The 21,087-nt window shown below is 42.4% G+C and overlaps 1 protein-coding gene and 1 pseudogene across 1 annotated transcript; one reads left to right on the top strand and one right to left on the bottom strand.

The window, feature by feature from the left end:
- The first annotated feature begins 5,108 nt into the window (after window positions 1–5,108).
- Window positions 5,109–6,205, top strand: LOC100560338 (large ribosomal subunit protein eL6-like; annotated as a pseudogene).
- Window positions 6,206–18,327: 12,122 nt separating this feature from the next.
- Window positions 18,328–18,684, bottom strand: rprm (reprimo, TP53 dependent G2 arrest mediator homolog). The gene has a single exon (XM_062965706.1). The coding sequence runs from the start codon at window positions 18,682–18,684 to the stop codon at window positions 18,328–18,330; it is 357 nt and encodes a 118-aa protein (XP_062821776.1).
- Window positions 18,685–21,087: the final 2,403 nt, after the last annotated feature.

The raw sequence follows: 21,087 nt of genomic DNA, 5'->3' as shown, positions 1-21,087 counted from the left end.
GGATAAGTGAATACGTTGGATAATAAGGAGGGATTAAGGAGAAGCCTATTAAACATCAAATTAGGTTATGATTTTACAAATTAAGCACCAAAACATCATGTTTAACAACAAATTTGACAGAAAAAAATAGTTCAATACACAGTAATCTTACGTTGTAATTACTGTATTTACGAATTTAGCACCAAAATATCACGATGTATTGAAAACATTGACTAAAAAAATGCGTTGGATAATCCAGAACGTTGGATAAGCGAGTGTTGGATAAGTGAGACTCTACTGTACCACTGTTCCCTCACTTATCGCTGGGGTTACATTCCAGAACCACCCACAATAAGTGAAAATCCGCGAAGTAGGGACACTATTTTAATATTTATACATTATTTTAGTAGTTATACGCTATTTTAAGTCTTTATCAACCAATCGTGTGTTGATAAATCGCCTCCTTCTCCTCTCGTTGCCGCTTGGGCTCCTTTTCTCTCCCTTCAGTTTCTCCTTCCTCCCTTCCTTAGGCTGTAAATTGTATTTTTTTATGATTTATAATATTCTTTTGAAGTTTATTGAAAAACCATGAAACAGCAAATCCGCAAAAGGTGAACCGCAAAGTAGTGAGGGAACACTGTACAGTTTTAGCACTTGGACCCACTATGAGATATGATCAATGAAAACCCCACATGCATCTCCCCTTTAAGTAATTTAAAAAAAAAAAAGGCTGAAATGTTGATCTTTCCAGAACAGTAGCCAAAAGTGCAAGCCCTAGTTTGGTTTCAAAACATGATGCCATTGACAAATCTGATTGTCCTAAGAACTTCATCAGGAAGTCTGTTCAAACTGAGAATAGTATTACTGGATCTCACTTTGATTTGACTTTGTGACATCACAATGTAGACATTATGAACAAAGCAAGATCAAGTTAAACAAGTACATTTTAATGAATTCACTCTGGTTCCCAATGTATCATAGACACCATTCGACACAGAACTGAATGAAATGCAAACTTTGGAAAAGTTTTGAACTCTCAGAAACATCTAACCAGCACCAGAAGTAGAATCTGAGAGTTGTGATCCAAAAGAATCGGATTCCCAAGCTCTGATAAATGATCACATTATGAATATGTGGCAATGGTGTGCATTATATGTTAGAGCTGACATTTTTGCTCATTCTTGATTTTAAAAAGGCACGTTTTTGTTTCCCATAATCAGTAGTTAAACTTGAGAGTTACATTGGATTCAATAACCTGAATTTGTATTCTTTCAAAAGTTTTGTATAAGGTGAAGAGCATATGCCATTTATTTCTACTAATGTAGACATTATGAATACTTTAGAATGAAAAAGAAAACTATAGTTACAGTAAATTATTTTTAAAATAGAAGTGCAATATAACACCATATTCCAAAAGTAGTGTGCTCATTTAACTCAAGCAGGAGCCCCTGGTGACACAGTGGGTGAAACCCTTGTGCCGGCAGGACTGCAGACCTGAAGGTTTGGTTGTTGACCGGTTTGCATCCAGGGAGAGTGTGGATGAGCTCCCTCTGTCAGCTCCAGCTCCCCATGCGGGGACATGAGAAAAGCCTCTCACAAGGATGGTAAAACATCAAACATCCGGGCATCCCCTAGGCAACGTCTTTGCAGATAGCCAATTCTCTCACACCAGAAGTGACTTGCAGTTTCTCAAGTCACTCCTGACACACACACACACACACACAAAACCTCAAGTAGCAAAAAAAAAGAAGAACAAAGCAGTCTCTGGCTTTTTTAAAAAGCATATTTGCATATGTTCTTCATATTTTGTTGTTATTGTTTTGTTTTTAATGTACATGTTTATTATCATGGAACAATACTAAATAGGCTACAGAAGGCACTAAATCTTTACACATAATCAGCCCATATTCTACTTGACCAGAGACTACCTTTGTATTCATAGGATCTAATTTTTTTTGCTTTAGAATCAGAGAATTAGAGAGTCAGAAGGGAAAACATGGACCGTCTAGTTAAATCCCTTGCCAGGTAAGGATATACAATTAAAGCTTTAATTAAGTCCAGTTCTCAGGATGCTAGATTTTGTAGCCTTTTCTACTCCTGTGCACATTCACAGAACAGGCAAATCCCTGAATAAGGGGAATAATTTGGTTGGATTCATTTTGACATTTAAGAAGAAAGGAAAAAAATGGCAAGAGGAATTAGGAGGCATTCATTCATGCCCTAGAATTTGCATCCGCTTCTGAGCTACCCCAGCAAAGTCCTGTGGTTGCGATGATTGTGTGTGAGAAGCAACCTTGTGGGAAATTAAGGTTGTTCTATACCTGGAGTGAAGGCTGCTTGCCAGCAATGCTGATTCCTACCTTCAATCCTCCATAGGCAGTAAAAGGAAACAAACTTTTATAAAAGACAGACACCTTCTCAAGAGTAACATTGGATCTTTGGGCCAAGGACCCAGCTGCTGTGCCTGCTCTCGAGAGATCGAGCCAATGGACCTCAACAGTCTTGTGGGCACACTAGCTGGATCTGTCAGGGCTAGGACACAGCCCTGGTGTCCCTTGGACTGGGCAAGATGGGCAGAAAGGATTCCTTAAAGCAGGGGTCCTCAAACTTTTTAAGTGGAGGGCCGATTCATGGTCCCTCTGATTGTTGAGGGGCCGAATTATCATTTGAAAAAAAAAAAAAACGAACAAATTCCTATGCTCACTGCATATGTCTTATTTGTAGTGCAAAAAAAAAAAAAAAAACCCCAACAACAATCATTTATTTATTTCTTTGCTACATTTATACCCCACCTTCTCTCACCCCGAAGGGGACACAGAGCGACTTACAAGTTGTATGTACATACAATATATTATATTATTAGCATAGCACAATATTAGCATTATATATTACTATATTGTACTATATCATTATACCGTAATATTATTAGTAATATTACATTTAATATATAATATATAATTAATATTATTGTATTATACAAAATTATTATATTGTATTATTATTATTATTAGCCGCCCTGAGTCCTCTATTGGGTGAGAAGGGCAGGGTAGAAATACTGTAATAGATAAATAAATAAATATTATATTGTATTACATTATAATATTTATTATCAATATTATATGTATACACAATATATTATATTATTACCATATCATTCATTTACAATATTTCATTTACAATATTGGTAAATGAAAAAACAATACAATATTTAAAAATAATTTTAACCAACATACTGTGAACTTATCAGGATTTCAGTGGGAATTGTGGGCCTGCTTCTGGCCAATGAGATAATCAAGTAGGATTGTTGTTGTTGTGTCTTCAAGTCATTTCAGACTTTGGGTGAGCCTAAGTCTAAAACTGAGGGTGGGGGCCAGGTAAATGGCCTTGGAGGGCCGCATCCGGCCCCCGGGCCTTAGTTTGGGGACCCCTGTTCTAGGTTATGTATTCGTAAGTGGCCAATAGTATTCTGGCTTGGGTTTTTTTTTAGATTTAACACTGGCTTCTCCTAAGACTCCAAAGATTATTAAAATGCAGGAAAACAAATCCTTGCATCCCCATATTGTGAGAACTGGAATTCAAAGTTTGTTTGGCACACACTTTCAAAGAGGCAGGGCTTTCCTCATCAAGGTTTCTCACAGCATCGAGAATATGAAATTAATCAAGCATGAGGATTTTTTAATTCAACATTCTTCACGTCACTAAATGGCACCCAAAGTTAACCAAATCATTTTGGCACATGAGGCATAAAATCAAAAAGCATCATCATCTCATCCCTAGCACTGATGCAAGAGATCACATAAGTAAAAAAATTCCCTCCTTTCAATGATATCCAAAATCTTGTACTTGAGAGTTTAGGGCCCACACTGGCATATGGATACAACAGTAAAAGTAATACCTTTTCCTGCCCTTCCCATCTCAGCTTCAGAATGAGCCATAACTTGAGAATGAGCACACAGAATGGTAGTGTTAACATCATTAATTTAGATATTAGCCGTGCAAATTACAAGTCACTGGACAGCAAAGAAATATGTATTGGTGTCATTATTTTCTTGGATGATGGGGAGGAGGGAATAACAACAGGGAATATGATGAGATGAATTAGGGGAGTATAATGGGAAGAATATCTATATGTTAATTATGAAGAGGCCCTGAGCCCTTCAGATAATGTTTTAATGAGTTACTTAATGTCCCCTGAAGCTGTTTTAACCCAACTGGTCAGACAGCTGGAGTCATGGCCAACTAAAAATCAAGGGATTTTTTTTTCTTTCAGAGGAATCTAATCATCTGAGAGGCATTAAGCAGGGCAATGTTCTGTTTGATTGCTCTTCAACAGCAAGGGCTGAAACTGTTTAACTCCTTGAGATAAATTAAAATTCATTACAGATATTAAAATAAATGACCATTAGGGCTATTATGATTGGTTGAAGCTGTGCTGTATATGGTGCATACTTAAATGACCGGTTACAGAAAAAAAAACATATTAATTTAGGAATATAAGAACCAAATTCTTGGGAGGGGAGCCCCAAGTGATGCAGAGGGTTAAACTGCTGAGCTGCAGAATTTGCTGACTAAAAGGTTGGTGGTTCAAATCTGGGGAGTGGGGTGAGCTCCCACTGTAAGCTCTAGCTTTTGCCAACCTAGCAGTTAGAAAACATGCAAATGTGAGTAGATCAATAGGTACTGCTCCGGTGGGAAGGTAACAATGTTCCAGGCAGTCATGCCAGCAACATGACCTTGGAGGTGTCTATGGACAATGCCAGCTCTTTGGCTTAGAAATGGAGATGAGCACCAAACCTCAGAGTCAGACATGATTAGACTTAATGTCAGGGGAAAACCTTTACCTTTACCTTAAGGACCAAATTATAAACACAACTTTTAAGTTGATGCTTGATTTTTACCCACATTTTCCAATGAGTGGAAACAATGAGGAACTGTATCAGGATGTGGAGACCTATACATTTTTCATGTGATTACATGGCTTCTGCATTAGTGGTCCATGACAGATTTATGGCCAGGTCTCCTTTAGAGAACTCAAGGCTTAACTCTCCCTAGAAACTAAAATGACAAAACTAAGGCTACAATACTTTGGACATAATATGAGATGACATGCATTTCCCCCATCTTTGAAGATGGTAGGTGAGAAGAATACCAATCAAGTCTAGAAAGTCCTCACCAGCCTCAACCTGGTCCTGGCCCAAAATATTGGGAAGTACTCCCACTCAGCCATGTGCACCAGAGAGCCATGCACAAGCACAAATACAAAGCTAAAGAAACAAAGATCAAGAAGAAGAAGAGGAGAGAAGTAGCCGGCCATGATCACAAAGCCTGTTGGAGATGATAAGAATGGAGGCAACTGGGTTGTCAAACTTCACAAAATGCTACCTAACAGAAAATGTGTCCTGTAAACCCCTGAATCATGGCAAAAAGAATTTTGTTCTCCACAAGAGAAAGCTGCAGGCTTCCATCACCACAGAGACTATTGTGATCCTGCTCACTGAGCCCCACCGAGGCAAGCACGTCATCTTCCTGAAGTAGCCTGGAAGCAGGCTGTCACTCATAAGAGGGCCTCTGGCCATCAATGGTGTTTTGCAGTGAAGGATTCACCTGAGGTCTGTCATTGCCACATCCACCAAGTTCAACATGTCCAAAGTGAAGCTTTCCAAGCACCTCAGTGACCTCTACTTTAAGAAGAAGAAGCTGCATAAACCCAAGTATGAGGGTGAAATTTTGACACCGAGAAAGGGAAATATGAGGTTACAGAGTGGCATCAGAAGGCTGTGGCCTCCCAGCTCCTGTCCATTATCAAGATGATGCCTCAGTTCTGGAGCTACCCGTCTTCTACTTTTTCTCTTTCCAATGGTATTTATCCTCACAAATTGGTATTCTAAACGGTATGGAAACATCACAGTAAAAGTCTGAGGAGTCATGCCTTATTAAAAAAAATGAGTAATGCTTGGTATAGTGGTAGGTAGTAGGAAAATTGGGAGATTTTATTGCAGGTTGATAGAATTTGTAGGACCTGAGCAGGTGTAATTGCAGGGTGTCTATGAGTTTTCTCATTCATACAATCATGGAATTACAGAGTTGGAAGAAACTATAAGAACCATCTAGTCCAACTCCTTGCTGGAAACACACAAAGCTCTCCCGAAAGTTGGCCATCCAGCCTTCCAGAGAAGGAGGCCCCATCACCCCCTGAGGTGGCATTTTTCATTGTCCAATAGCTCTTCCCATCAGAAAGTTCTTCCTAATAGGGTTGTTGTGTGTGTTTTCAGGCTGTATGGCCATGTTCCAGAAGTATTCTCTCCTGACATTTTGCCCACATCTATGGCAGGCATCCTCAGAGGTTGTGAGGCATATGGGAAAACTAAGAAAGTTCTTTCTCCCACCCTGGACCTTCCGCAGATATATAAACCTCCCTTGCTTAGTTTCCGACAGACCTCACAACCTCTGAGGATGCCTGCCATGGATGTGGGCAAAAAGTCAGGAGAGAATATTTCTGGAACACGGCCATACAGCCTGAAAAACACTCAACAACCCTGTGATTCCGGCCATGAAAGCCTTAGACAACACATTCTTCCTAATATTCAGGTGAAATCTCTTTTCCTGCAATATGAATTCATTGTTCCATGTCTTGGTCTCTGAAGCAACAGCAAACCAGGTTATATGACATCATATGAAATATTTAAAAATGTCTTTCATATGCTCAATTATAATTATTACTATTACTGTAGTTGTGGGTCCTTCATAAAGACAGAAGTATATGCACCACACAGAGGTAAACACAAACATATTAATAGCTACTTTATGGCTGTCAACCCTTACATGTCATACAGTTTGGTTGTTCCTTACTGTTATTTTGAAAACCTGGTGACAACACTACCACATAAGCCTCTTATATCCTCTAAAACAGAGCTTGGGAGTAGCTGATTACAAATAAGCTACTTATCATTAATTCCTTTTTCCAATTATAAGGTATCACTATGTTACATTATGGCTAGGATCCAGTGATGTAAAATAACAGATTTTCTTCCTTTTTCCACTCCCGTGTAAATCTCCTCCCCAACTTCACTGCATGCTTCCAACTCTTCCTCCTTCCCGATTTTCTTGTCCAGGACTCAAGTCATCTTAGAAAAAAATTAAACAAGTGCAGCAAAAAACTCACAACATAAAAAGTCAATAATATAATTAAGCTGTCAATAGAATTAAAAACATGTTCACTAAAAAGATATCAACAAAAGTATAGCCCATCCTGAAAGGCTTCCTACTGAGCAATCAGCTCTCAAGATCTTGTAATAAAATGGCCTCTTATTGCATGCAAAAGGAAGAGGAAAAATTTGAGAAGGGAGCAGCCACCGAGAAGGTCATTTCATTTGTTTCCACCTTGTAGCTGTGAGACAAGAACCTCCACAAAAGGTCTCAAAATACAGAAAGGCTGATATGGGAGAATAGGATCCTTCAAGTAACCTGAACTTGATCTGTATAGGGATTTATGAGTCAGAAAGAGCAGTTTGAATTGTGCTTAGACACAAACTAGCAGCCAGTGGAACTGTTGCAACATGAGAATATGGAGCCCCTGATGGCGTAGTGGGTTAAAGCCTTGTGACTTGAAGGTTGGGTTGCTGACCTGAAGGCTGCCAGGTTCGAATCCCACCGGGGGAGAGCGCTGGGTGAGCTCCCTCTATCAGCTCTAGCTCCATGCAGGGACATGAGAGAAGCCTCCAACAAGGATCAAGCATCCCGGTGTCCCCTGGGTAACGTCCTTGCAGATGGCCAATTCTCTCACACCAGAAGCGACTTGCACCAGAAGTTTCTCAAGTCGCTCCTGACATGAAAAAACAAAATAAAACATGGGAATCATGTGCTGTCAGTGGCCAGTCTTGGTTAGCAATCTGGTTGAGACTTGCTGAAGTTTCTGAACTTCAGCCCCACAAAGAAAGCACCATATAGAGTGTGTTGTAGCAACCTAAGCAGAATGAAATCAAAGCATATGTTAATGTGGCTACTAAGTCTGATTGGCATCGCTGACACATAAGCCTTAACTAGTTAAATGCACAGGGTTGAATCCAGGAATACATCAGAACTACAAATCTATGTTCAAGGAAGAGTATGGTTCTCAACCTGGGGTCCTTAGATGTTTTTGTTCTTCAACTTCCAGAAAACCCACCCAGTTTACTAGCTCTTAGGATTTCTGGGAGTTGAAGGCCAAAAACATCTGGGGATCCCAGGTTGAGAACCACTGGTTGAATCCCAATTCCTTGGTCTGCTTTTCAATTGACCAGAACACTTCTGACTTGTCTGAGTTATGTTTCAAATGTTTAACCCTTGCCCAGCCAGTTACTGAAGACAGACATCAGAAATTTGCTCCACAGGGCTTTCAGTCCTCCACTGTTGGGTTTGGGGATGAATGGGGGACTGCAAAATATAGGAAGGTTGATTGGATTCCTAATGTATGATTGGATTCCTAATGTATGACTGCAATTAAAATACGAACATTGCAATTGTAATTTAGCAAGAGACAACTTCATTCCTTTTGTGGTACAATTGTAACTTTTAAATTACTTGTACAGTTAGAAATTGCAGCCTCATTCAGTAGCGGAAGAGGAATATCACTTTACAGGAGTGCTATTTCAGGACTTTTGAGAAATGAAAAGCAAAGACTTAATGTAACTGTAACTTAATCTATAACTACAATGGCAACTAAGTGTTCAGGGGTTGGGATGAGTGTTGCAAGCAATTCCATTTCAAACACAACCTTTCAGCTTTCTTTAAAAAGTGGTTCAGGCAATTGGGGAATTTTCTGGAACAGTGTGAAACATACCAGCAGAAGTAGAAAGTGAAATCAATGAAATATCCGTATCCGTTTTGTTCTTCCCATAGGATGCATCAGTTGAGCTTCGATTTCCTTCTCAAATGGAAGGGGCTCCTTCATTTCTTCAGAGGTTGTGTGTCTGCATCCAAGTCAATACATTTTTAGCATTGTATAGAATGTTTTCACTCAGCAGTTTGTCAAGGTCAGCTCACAGAGAGATGATGGAGATGGTGAATGACCTGGCATTGTGGCATTTTTGTCATGTCATGAAGTGAAAGGAAATGCTTTGCATTGTTTGCATAGACAGCATAAACAAACAGCTTGATCAGCCTTCAAAGTTTTCTGAAGACTGATGAGAAAAACTGCTTCTAATGTGGAAAACAAAGCACTCAAGAAATGCTATCTTGTCTTTCGGAATCAAGACCCAGAAATGCAAATGTGAAGGTAGCAAAATACAGATAATTGAAATGGAGATATATCTGTTCAGAAGTAAGTACCACTATATTGGATAGGGCATATTCTGTTGGTGAACTGAAGCTTAGGACTAGAGCCTAAGCTACAACCCTGTGTGTATTTGTGTGTATATGTGCTTGCAAGTTTCCTATTGACATGTGGCTTCTCAATGAACTTAGATAAGAATACTCAGATGTACATTTCCTTTGAATTATAACATACAGCAACTGGAATTCATTGGTGGTCTCCCATCCAGGTTTATGCATATTTACTCTCAGTGATGCTGAGCATAATAGGCTTAATTTTGAAAACTCATGCACAATACAACTGCATTGAAAATGGTGCAGTTTGTACCTCTCTTTTGTGGAGTAGTGGATCTGAAATAATTAGAACTGGCTAGAGGTATTTACGTATATTATTATGCTCTTTCACATTCCCCAGCCTGCAACAGACATACATGGAAGACTTATCCTTGTAAAATTTACTATGTTGCCAAGTAAAGTGCTTAGAAAGGGGTATAGTAGGTGTTGCATTGGTTATCAAGGCTGCCTATCTGCTGTCCCTTTTCAGCTACAAGGTGACCTGCATACATATCCTGTGCTCTCATGTGTAGACTCATTGCTTTTCAATTAAGGCATTTCAAGCCCATCAACCACATAGTTCCAAATGTTGAGAAACAAGGGGGGGGGGGAGGCATCAGAGAGAAAGGGAGAGTGAAAGAGAATGTTTAAAGAAAAACAGTGCCATCATTACTCCAGTTTTCATGCGTTTGAATTCAGTTGCTCAATCGCAGAGGGGTACAGGAGCCGATGCAAAAGTGATTTATGACACATTGCAGATGACGCTGATTGCTTGCACATCCAAAATCAATACACAGCTGACCTGTAATCTGTAGCCATGCAAAGAAAGCATAGCCTTAGGACTGCAGTCATGCATTACCAAACTGACCTTTCAATCACCACCACCACCACCACCACCACCTCCTTTTAAAGGAAATCTTTTTTTTGTGTGTGTTACAGGAAGCCAGCCCTGCTACAGCTCCAATGCTGTAGAATGTTGCAGGTTAATAGATAATACATTCCTGTTTAGCAGTTTGTTATGTCTCACTAAGACAGTTTAATGAGGCCACATACCAGATATTGCATAAATACAGCATGTACCTTTTGCAAACCAAGACTATTGGCTCAAGTCTTTCTGTGTATGAGAGGTTTCAAAACAGCATGTGACTAATGACAGTTCCAAACGAGTGAACTCTGTGAATATATACAAGAATTATTGCTTCCTGAGACTGCACTTGTGTTCCAGGCGACGAAGAAGCTAAGGCTGGAAGTTTGGGCTGAACTTTTGAAAGTGTCACATTTGAAAAATGTTTCTGGTACAGCTTCACAGCACATTCCGCAATGTACGTTGCTCTTGCAGGAGCTGGTTAAGGATGCCCTGCTTGAGGAACAGATGAATGGTCAGTTGTTCTGTACTGAAATTTTAGCCTTCCTTGTTGCTCTGATTTTTACTAAGCTCAATGAAAATATATTTTTCCTCCAGTTATATTGCACTGCAGAACTCCTTGTGTGTAGGAGACCTTCACAAGTTGAGCCTTACTTAAATGCACTCATTAAAATCATCTCACCCTTTTGTTATACCATCTAAAGTGAAAGGGAAATTCTTACTAAATAGAACATTGGCTCCTGTAAGTGCATCAAACCTGTCCCAATTGCAAATAGCAGATAGGGGTTCAAAATACCCAGTATTGTTCCTCCACAGAAAACCAGCATATGGGAAACAAAATTAAATTGCAACCCTCTAAAATTAAGGGAAGCCTCCTATGCGCAGAAACACAGAAGACATAACAGACTTGGGAACAGCAGGTAAACAACTAATGTATCTGATGATGTAAAAGCAGGTCAAGTTGATGTGGAAGGTGATGAACTCTGCTTTGCTTCTAATAGTCTGACTGAACTTAGTGCTGCTGACCTCTTAAACTACAATAGACAATTAACCCATGTTAAAATGAATCAGACTACAACAAATACATATAACAAAAAGGCTGTGAAAAGGTAAACTCAAAAAATCAGATGAAAAATATTTACTGAATCAACAAATGAACAGAATAATTGAAAACAATTGAATCATAAAAACATCATCTAGATTGTGTGTGTGTGTGTGTGTGTGTATGTGTGTGTGTGTGTGAGAGAGAGAATCCCACAGAAGGCCATGGGGATGTGGTAAGATGTAGCAAAGACTTCCTTGTGAGTCTGTTACAGAGTCGATGTAGGTGCTGAAATAGTTCTTTCTTTCCATTAGTTCCACTATCGGGAATGTTTAACAGAAATGGGGATGTCCAGACAGCACTCCAATTGACAGGCAGGGTTATACAAGATAGTACAGGCTGTTTCCTATAGGGGAAGAAACATACCCTGGTCCTAAGCCTTTTTCTTTTTAGGGACACTTTGAACTGACCTCAGAGCAAATGACAAGCCAAAATAGGTGCTAATAGTATGGACACAGCAATTTGGACTCATAATTGTTTTACAGAGGATACAATGGGTACCTTCAATCTGATCTAAATAAGAGCCATGAGTTGCACTTGTCAAACCTGAGTTCTTCCAAGCACATCTTCTGAGTTGGCTCTTACAAACAGCTTGATGTTTTCCCTTCTCCAAATAACAAGGGGTGTTTGCTGCTGCTTCTGCTGACTATTTACAAACAAATTTGCTTTGGTTAAATATCTTTAGAATCTTGCTTAAACTGAGGATAAGGTCAAAAAAATTGAGTGTAAGATCAATGTTGTGTGTGTGTGTGTGCCTTCAAGTGACCGTTGACTTATGGTCCCTTCTTAAATTTCAATGGTTTTTCTTAGGTAATGAATATTAAGATGTTGTTTTGGCAGTTTTTTCCACTGAAATATAACCTACAGTACCTGGTATTCATTGGTGGTATCCCATCCAAGGACTAACCATGGCCAATCCTGCTTAGCTTCCAAGATCAGTCAAGATCTGGGATCTTCAGCATATTCAGGCCTAAAGTCAATATTACATGTTGGTTAAATGGTTAGTATTCTAAAGACTAAAGGGGAAAAAACAGCATTTTGTTCTGTTAAAACAGCTTGCTATTAAAAGCTTCAGATCAGAAGCACACATTGCATTTTGTGTAAGCCTTTGACGCTACTAAACTGGTTTATCATGTTATTGTCATGTATTATATTACCTAAAAAGAGAACAAAGGAAAGCACTGTTTTGGGTAAAATAGATGTATGCTCATTTATATATTCAAATACAATTGCCTTAATTAAATAGAAACACCTTATAATGAGGTAGACTGTAAGCAGATGGCCTATATTCCCACATGATACGTGTCTACACTGAGCAGGTTACTCTTGTTTATTTCTGTCCCAAAGCAGTCCTGTACAAATGTGCTGAAGCCAGAACTGATGTCTAGTTGGTCCAACCAGGCTGGGACTGTTTCAGCTCCACTGGGATATCACCTCATCCTCCATGTCACCACTGGCCACGGAGCTCTGTGCAGCCACCTAGTTATCACTTCTCATGTCTACGGATGTTAGGACAGGGTGCCTGTGTGATCAGCCAGAAAGAGGTGGCTGAATAAATAAGCACTTTTTTCGTGTCAGGAGCAACCGGAATTGCTTCTGGAGTGAGAGAATTGGCCGTCTGCAAGGACGTTGCCCAGGGGACGCCCGGATGTTTTGATGTTTTTACCATCTTTGTGGGAGGCTTCTCTCATGTCCCTGCATGGAGCTGGAGCTGATAGAGGGAGCTCATCCGCACTCTCCCCGGGTGGGATTCGAACCTAGCAGCCTTCAGGTCAGCAACCCAACCTTCAAGTCACAAGGCTTTTATCCCCTAGGCCACCGGAGGCTCCAATAAGCACATGGAAAAGGTGGTAGTAGCCATGTCAATCTTGAAAGGGTGTTAAGTCGGAAAAGACCCAATCCAAGTGTGGATCTATGTTTAGATTACCACAAAACCCTAAATTCCAGGGCGTGCCCCCAATTTTAACTAAAGTGGGACAAAGTCAGGTTAAAATCTGAAATGCTTGGATATTCACTGGGAGTCTCCATTTGTTGTGGAATCAAAGTGCAATGGATTCAAGGTGAGTCCAAGTTTTCTGGTCAGTGTAGACAACTATAAGACACTAAATATTGATAAAAAACCTCAAGTTCCCAACCCTCCCCCCCGCCAACCCCCCGGAGCATGGCTCAGTCTTTAAATGAGACTTGGACTGAGCAGCTCTTGGACTGAACAGCGCTGTCTGTTGATAGTCCTTCAGCCAGATAGCTGTCTCTGAAATAGGATGTATGGTCAACCTGGTGAGCTTTCATCATAACTAAACTTCAGGGTCTGTAGAAGTAATTTTCTAAAATCTTTTAAAGCACAACTAAAGGATTGTCCTATGTTCAGAGAACACTGCAAATAAAAGTACCATTTTGAAAAGCAAAAGAGACATGAAGGGGAAAGTGTTGTCTTTCCAACAGGCGAAGGGACTAAAACTAATCCTTCAGAGGTTCTCAGACATTTAGACCTCAAAAGAAAATGATTGGAGGCTTATCAGTCACAAAATGGGAACGCAGAGCCAGATTCACCCCTGCCCCAAATGGCAGCAATAAAAGATAAGGCTTGGTATGACCACTAAGCAATTACTGATACATTTTATATTGTAATATTATCCCACTCTGGATATTGCTACTAAAATCTTTGCCCACAGTAATTTCTTTTTGCCTTCGATTTCCTTTTGCCTTTCCCTGCGAATGTCATCCAAATTATTATTACTCATTTCCTGTCATTTTTCCTCCATTCATACATAACTTGTGAGCTGCTCTCCCACTTTATTTTCTAAATCCTTCCTTTCTTTCTGCATGGAATATTCAGTGCACTGTTACCTGAAGGTGGTCTGAAACCTACTGCTGGCTCCCAGTTGATTCAAGCTTCATAGAGAATGTTGTTTCAAATATTAAGTAGCAGGACAATACTAGCATGGCAAGTTAAGGCGATCTTGGAGCTTCCATGGGTACACCTGAATCTGGGCAGTTTTCCGTTTGATTTGGCTTTTAATATTTGTAAAGAAGGGTTGGCAAAAAAACTCAGAGCTGGCACTCTCCTGATAATAGTGGAATACAACATCCATCACATGCTGGGGATGATGGGGTTTATAGTCTAATGCATCTGGAGTTCACAACATTAGAGTGCAAAAGCCTAAGACAGTCAAAAACAGACCACAGATCAGATAAAAAACTGTTTAGGATGAGTTTTTCAGATGTGAGCACTCTCTCTCATATGTGAGCAAATACATTTTCTTTATTCTGAGAAAAATTCTCAGAAAGAATGAACTGAGTGATATAATTCTTTTAATTTCTAAGTAATGCATATCATCACACAGTTGAGCGATCTGTAGAGATTTGGAGGAGCTTTCTACCTGTTGCTTTGAGTTGGAAAGAGGGAGAATACTCCCAGAACAGTCCTTCCTCTCCTGTCATAGCATGGAGAGAAAAATATCTCCAACCTTCCTTTTCTGCGCTGCTTTTCCTCTCCATTGTCACCCATTGCTAGAGCTAATTATTTTGTATTATTCTGCTCATTTTACTACTTTCCAGGCTGCTCCTACTGTCTTCTTTCCTGTGTATTGCCACCGAACTGACCCACAATAGCTATCTTGCAAAGCCACATGCATAAGCACCCAGTATCATATCCATCCTTTTCAAGCCATGCTATGTCCCACCTGAGTTGTTGCCATCAACCTTTGTCAGTCTGGCTCCAGGGGAGAGATGATCGGAGAAGCAGTTTGTCACCAAAAGCTTCTCCAGCTTTATTTTAAAAAGTCATTTTGGTTTCAAAGCAACAACCTTGGAGCTAATGTGGTGTAGTGGTTTGAGTGCTGAACCATGTTTGGCCATGAAAACTGTGAGCAAGTCAACCTCAAAGGAAGGAAAAGGCAAGCCCCCTCTAAAAAAAAAATCTTGCCAAGAAAACCTGTGGCACATAGCAACATAGCGATACCTTGTATTGCTGCTTTCTCTCCTAACACACTGCCCAGTTATCTCATTATCCCTCTAGACACCCTATCTATGGAATTCACAAAAGGCAATGCAAACAGAGAAAAGAAAAATAGCTGAAGGGTCTTTTACTCATTAAAATCTTTCTTACCCATCTCAATTGACTTTATTAAATCAGATTGCCTTGTTTCATGTAAGTATGTAATTCATGTCGAAAGTAGGGCCACAATTAAAAAAAATGGAAGAACAGAGCAATTTTAAAAACCAAATGGGTGATTTTTGTAGATCCAATTTTGTAGATTCATTATGAAAAGGACCCAAGTGGACATAGAATCAAAAAATGTGACCCATTTTTTTTTAAAAAAAGATATTCTACATAGTACAATAAATCTAAGGTCTTCCTAATGCTTCAATGAAGTCACAGAAATAAATCATCTGGGCCTTCTATGGAGACTTCCGCATTAGAGAAAGGCTTGTATCACCTTGTCTTGCTTTTTTCTCTACTGACTAAAGATGCAAATATAAGATCTCTGCTTGAACCAGTCAGCCCTGGGCTTGTTGCAGATTGCCAGGCTCAATCAAATGGCCAGACACAGATCCAGTCGATGATGCCATCATTCTCATCACAGTTTCCCTGTCTATAAATAATTGCACTAGTAGAAAAATCGCTACCCTTCACTGTTCATTAGTAGCAGCACATGTTTTCCCAGCTGGGTCATTTCCATGACAGAGGGTTTATCTTTCCATAGCTCTCCCTATGAATCCATCCCTGGGGAGGGGTGAGGAGAATCTCCTGTTTTAACTTGTGGGGTGGAAAGGATGGATCCCAATCCCGTTCAGAACAGTCTTTGAGCATCACAAACTATTTCTTCATTTTCAAGGTGTTCCACTCCAGTGGGGTGAACCTTACTTGACAGTAAGCTCCATGAACTCTGCACAGACATATATAAGAACTGGATAGTTAAGCCCTGCACTCTCTCCCTTCTATCACCTTATACTTTGCAACGTTCATCTTTTATATGTCAAAGAGCTCCTAACATGCAAAAGTTCCCTTCATGCTCCAGATGTTCAGCGCAACTTGTCCAAAGTGTGTGGATTTCAATGAAAGGGCTATACCAACTGACACAGGAAAGAAGATTCAGATCGATTTTATTAAGCAAATTAAATAAGAAAGAAAGAACCATCAGAGCACTTTTTTGAGCTATGTAAACCAGTGAAATTTATAAAGTCACAGGTGCAGCAGTCAAGCACATGGGCTTTTTTTTTAGCAGCAGCAAATAAGCGTCAAGAAGTGATAGGTACAAAATACAAACTGGACCCCGATGGAATACATGTTTAAAAAGGAGAAGGCTACAGTAGAAAGTAGACGGTTCAGAAACCATGTCTTTGGCACAACAGACGTACTGCCATTTCTGTCACAGACAAGTTGAAAACTGGAACTAAGAGGAAAACACAGAAACAAACACCCAAAAAGCACCACAATTCGATGGATGATGTGCATGCCCTACCCTTCACATTCACACTCTGAAGGAAAACCCTTTACAGGAGAGAGCTGAATGGTTTTACAATCAACTCCAGGGTCCATTGGCTCCATCTCTTTTTCATTATCAACAACCCCCTAACCCTAACCCCAACCCTCTCCCTTTAAAAACAAAGCAGCAAAGTTGGGAATGTTTCCTCTGTGTGCATTTACATGCTACCATATTTACAAGACATACCATTCAGATTGAAAGGCTACCTGGCTGCGTTCATGAATTTCTTACACACAGTTTTATGTGTTGTTGTAGGCTTCCATGGCCGGAATCACTGGGTTGCTGTGAGTTTTCCAGGCTGTATGGCCATGTTCCAGAACCATTCTTTCCTGACTTCTCATCCACATCTATGGCAGGCATCCTCAGAGGTTGTGAGGTCTGCAGGAAACTAAGCAAGTGGAGTTTACATACCTGTGGAATGTTCAGGTTAGGAAAAATAACTCTTGTCTGTTTGAGGCAAGTGTGAATGTTGCAATTTGCCAGCTTGATTAGCACTGAATAGCCTTTCAGCTTCAAGGTATGGCTGGTTACTGTCTGGGAGAATCCTTTGTTGGGAGGTGTTAGCTGGCTCTGATTGATTCATGTCTGGAATTCCTCTGTTCTTTATTTATAGTGGACACCACATATTATTTGAGAACACAGAAATGCTGGACCACTTGAACAACCACCATGTCAGACTACACAAACATGTGAATAATTTCAACAAAAAGGCGGAAACCATGAAAATGAACAAAATCTGGCTACTGGTATTTTAAAATTCCTAAAATCAGGACAATAAATAGAGAACAACACTCAGAAAACAGGAATTCCAGAAGGAAAACAATCAGTACTAGCTAACACCTCCCAACAAAGAATTCCCCCAGGTAGGAAGCAGCCAAGCTTTGAAGCTGCAAGGCTATTCAATGCTAACCAAGGTAGCCAATTGCAACATTCACACTTTCCTCAAACAGACAAGAGTTCTTTCTCCCACCCTGGACATTCCAGAAATATAAACCCTACTTGACTAGTTTCCAACACCTCACAATCTCTGAAGATGCCTGCCATAGATGTGGGCGAAACGTCAGGAAAGAATGCTTCTGGAGCATGGCCGTACAGCCCAAAAAACTCACAGCAACCCACAATTTAGATTGAAAGGCTTCCTGGCTGCCTTCATGACTTCCTTTCACAGTTTTCTGTCTTTTTAGTCTTTCACTCCAGTCAATCCTGGCCTTCCCAAACTCTGTCCCAGAAATGTTCCTTCACATCCCCAGAGGCTGAGTGGAAGAAGAACAACCCCTAATATCCACCCCCATTTAAGCAGTCATAAAATCCTAGAGTTGGAAAAGCCTGTGGGCCATCCAGTCCAACCCCCTGCCAAGAAGCAGGAAAATTGCATTCAAAGCACCCCCGACAGATGGCCATCCGGCCTCTGCTTAAAATCGCTTCCTACTTAGTGCAGGAATGTCTTGGATGCTGCGGGAGGGAAAGGATGGGGCTGGCGAAGGTGCCTCGGGTCTCCTCCAGACCAGGCCGAAAGAAAGGTCCTTCCAGGAAAAGGCAACGAGCAGGGGTCAGTAAGGCCCCACCACCACGGCCTCCACCTCCTTGGAGGGCCGCCGGTCCTTGACCAGGAAGTTGATCATGCCCTCGGACTTGATGAGGAGGTTGCAGCCGAGGAAGAAGATGCCGAAGACGACGGTGAGCGAGAGGACGCACATGACGGCGATCTGCACGACGCGCATGATGTACAGGCTCCGCTCGTCCGGCGCGGCCACCACGAAGCCGTCGTCGCTCACCACGGAGCGCGGCGTGAAGGAGGAGCGCAGCGCCCGGCCCAGCGCCTCACTGCTGTTGGCCCACAGCAGGCCCGCCGCCTCCGTCTGGTTGCCCAGCGGCGCCCACGGCGAGGACGAAGAAGAGGCGTTCATGGCTGGAGCAGGAAGCAGGACCAGGAGGAGGAGGAGGAGACGGGGCGGGAGGCACCAAGAGGCAGCGGGGAACCGGCCCAGAGAGACTCATGCGGCGGCCAGGAGGAGGAGGAAAGGGAAGAGAGTTGAGCCCTCTCAAGGCGTCCTCTCGTCTCCCTTCAACTGTGGGGCGAGTTCTGGAAGCGCCCTCTTCTCTCGCTTCTGCGGCTGAGGGGAAAAAGGAAAGGGCCTCTCCCTTCTGTCCCTTCAGCTGTGGAGAAGGCGCCAAGGGGACTCGCGTGTGCCTCCTCTCCAGTCAGTCCTTCTTCTTTCGGCTGCGGGACAGGGTTTTTCAAGTCCGTTTCTTCTGTCCCTTCACATGTGGAGAAGGCGCCAAAGGGGCTCGCGTGTTGCCTCAGCAAGTGCCTCCTCTCCAGTGCCAATCTCCTCGCTTTCTCTTCGCTGTGGGACAGACTCGCGCGGGCTTTTCCTCTCCCTTCTCCGCTTCGTCCGTCTTTTTTGTCCCTTCAGCTGTGGAGAAGGCGCCAAAGGACTCGCGAGTGCCTCAACAGTCGGTCCCAATCTCTTCGCGCGCTTTCTCTCGGCTGCGGGACAGGCTTTTCCTCTCCCTTCTCCGCCTCGTCCGTCTCTTTTGTCCCTTCAGCTGTGGAGAAGGCGACAAAGGGACTCGCGAGGGCTCAACAATCAGTCCCAGACTCCTTGCTCTCTTTCTCTCGGTTCTGGAACAGGACTTTCCGTGGCTACTTCTCCCCTCGCGCGTGGGCTTTCCTCTCCTTTCTCCGCCTCGTCCGTTTCTTCTGTCCCTTCAGCTGTGGAGAGAGGACTCGCGTGGGGTTCTGTTCTGCTCTGTTCACTTCTTTATGCTCCTTCAGTTGCGCAGAAGGGGGCTCCTCCTCTTCAGGGGGCCCTTTTCTGTCCCCTTGGCTCGCGTGGGGCGAGGTCCCTTCACAGGTGCCTCCTCCTCCTCCTTTTTCTCTCGCTGTCTTTCTCTCCAGTGGAAGAGGTCCCGCTTCAAGGTTCTTCGCCTCCTGAGTCCTCGCCTCTGGCCCTGGGCGCGGAAAAGGCGCCAAAAGGATTCGCGCGGGCGGCGCTCCTCCCTCTCCCTCTTCTGTGGCCTGAGCTGCGGGACAAAGCAGCTTCCTCACGGCTTCCTCTTCCCCTCTCGCCTCTCTCCTTTATGTGCCCTGAGCTGCGGGACAGAGAATGTGTCCCTTTCACGGCTTCCTCCTTCCCTCCTCCCCCGATCTCTTCTCTTGCTTGGCTGTCGGAAGAAGGACCTTTAGGGAGGCAGAAAGACGCGGCTTGATTGGAAGAGAGGGCACGGCTTCGATACATTATTAAACAGCCCGGGGGAGGGAGGGCGCGGAAGGGCGGGAAAGGGGAGGGCAAGCCAGGTCCTCTACCCCTCCCTTTGAACCCCGCCTAACCCCCCCCCCCCTTGTTCCTTGGTCCTCGCACTTCGCAAGTTGTAAAAGGGAGCGTTTTTGAAAGCAGTACAGTTGAAAATAAACAGGTCCCAAGAAAACAAGAGACGCTGGTAGAAAGAACGTCACTTTCACTGCCTTCGCTTCATACTATGGGATCCTGGGAGTTGTAGCTGCACTGTGTCCTCGAAGGTTTTCCTGGCCGGAATCACTGGGTTGTTATGAGTTTTCCAGGCTGTATGGCCATTTTCCAGAAGCATTCTCTCCTGACGTTTCGCCTGCATCTATGGCAGGCATCTTCAGAGGTGAGGTCTGTTAGAAACTAAGCAAGGAAGGTCCAGGGTGTGAGAAAGAACCTGGAGCCCCCAGATGGCGTAGTGGACTAAGTGACTTGAAGGTTGGGTTGCTGCCAGGTTCGAATCCCACCCGGGGAGAGTGCGGATGAGCTCCCTCTATCAGCTCCAGCTCCATGCGGGGACATGAGAGAAGCCTCTCACAAGGATGGTAAACATCAAAACATCCGGGCATCCCCTGGGCAACGTCCTTGCAGACGGCCTATTCTCTCACGCCAGAAGCGACTCAAGTTGCTCCTAACACGAAAAAAAAATGGCCACCTTGATTAGCATTGAATAGCCTTTCAGTTTCAAGGTCTGGCTGCTCCCTGCTTTGTTAGCTGGCCCTGATTGATTCGTGTCTGGAATAATTCAGTTTTCTGAGTGGTGTTGTGGAGGAAACCATGATAATGAACAAAATCTGGCTTCGAGTGTTAAAGAACTCTAAAATCAGGACAGTAAATAAAGAACAACACTCAGAAAACAGAGGAATTACAGACATGAAACAATCAGGAACAGCTAACACCTCCCAACAAAGGATTCCCCCAGGCAATAAACAGCCAGACCTTGAAATTGAAAGGCTATTCAATGCTAATCAAGCTGGCCAAATACTTGCTTCCAACAGACAAGAGTTCTTTCTACCACCC

Source organism: Anolis carolinensis, chromosome 1, assembly GCF_035594765.1.
Source record: "Anolis carolinensis isolate JA03-04 chromosome 1, rAnoCar3.1.pri, whole genome shotgun sequence".
Taxonomy (NCBI): domain Eukaryota; kingdom Metazoa; phylum Chordata; class Lepidosauria; order Squamata; family Dactyloidae; genus Anolis; species Anolis carolinensis.
The sequence above is the reverse complement of the archived record's forward strand: the minus strand, read 5'-3'. Positions and strand labels throughout refer to the sequence as shown.

Bases quoted from the DNA above. Each gene is read 5' to 3' on its own strand.
- rprm (XM_062965706.1), bottom strand. From the start codon at position 18,684: ATGAACGCCTCTTCTTCGTCCTCGCCGTGGGCGCCGCTGGGCAACCAG.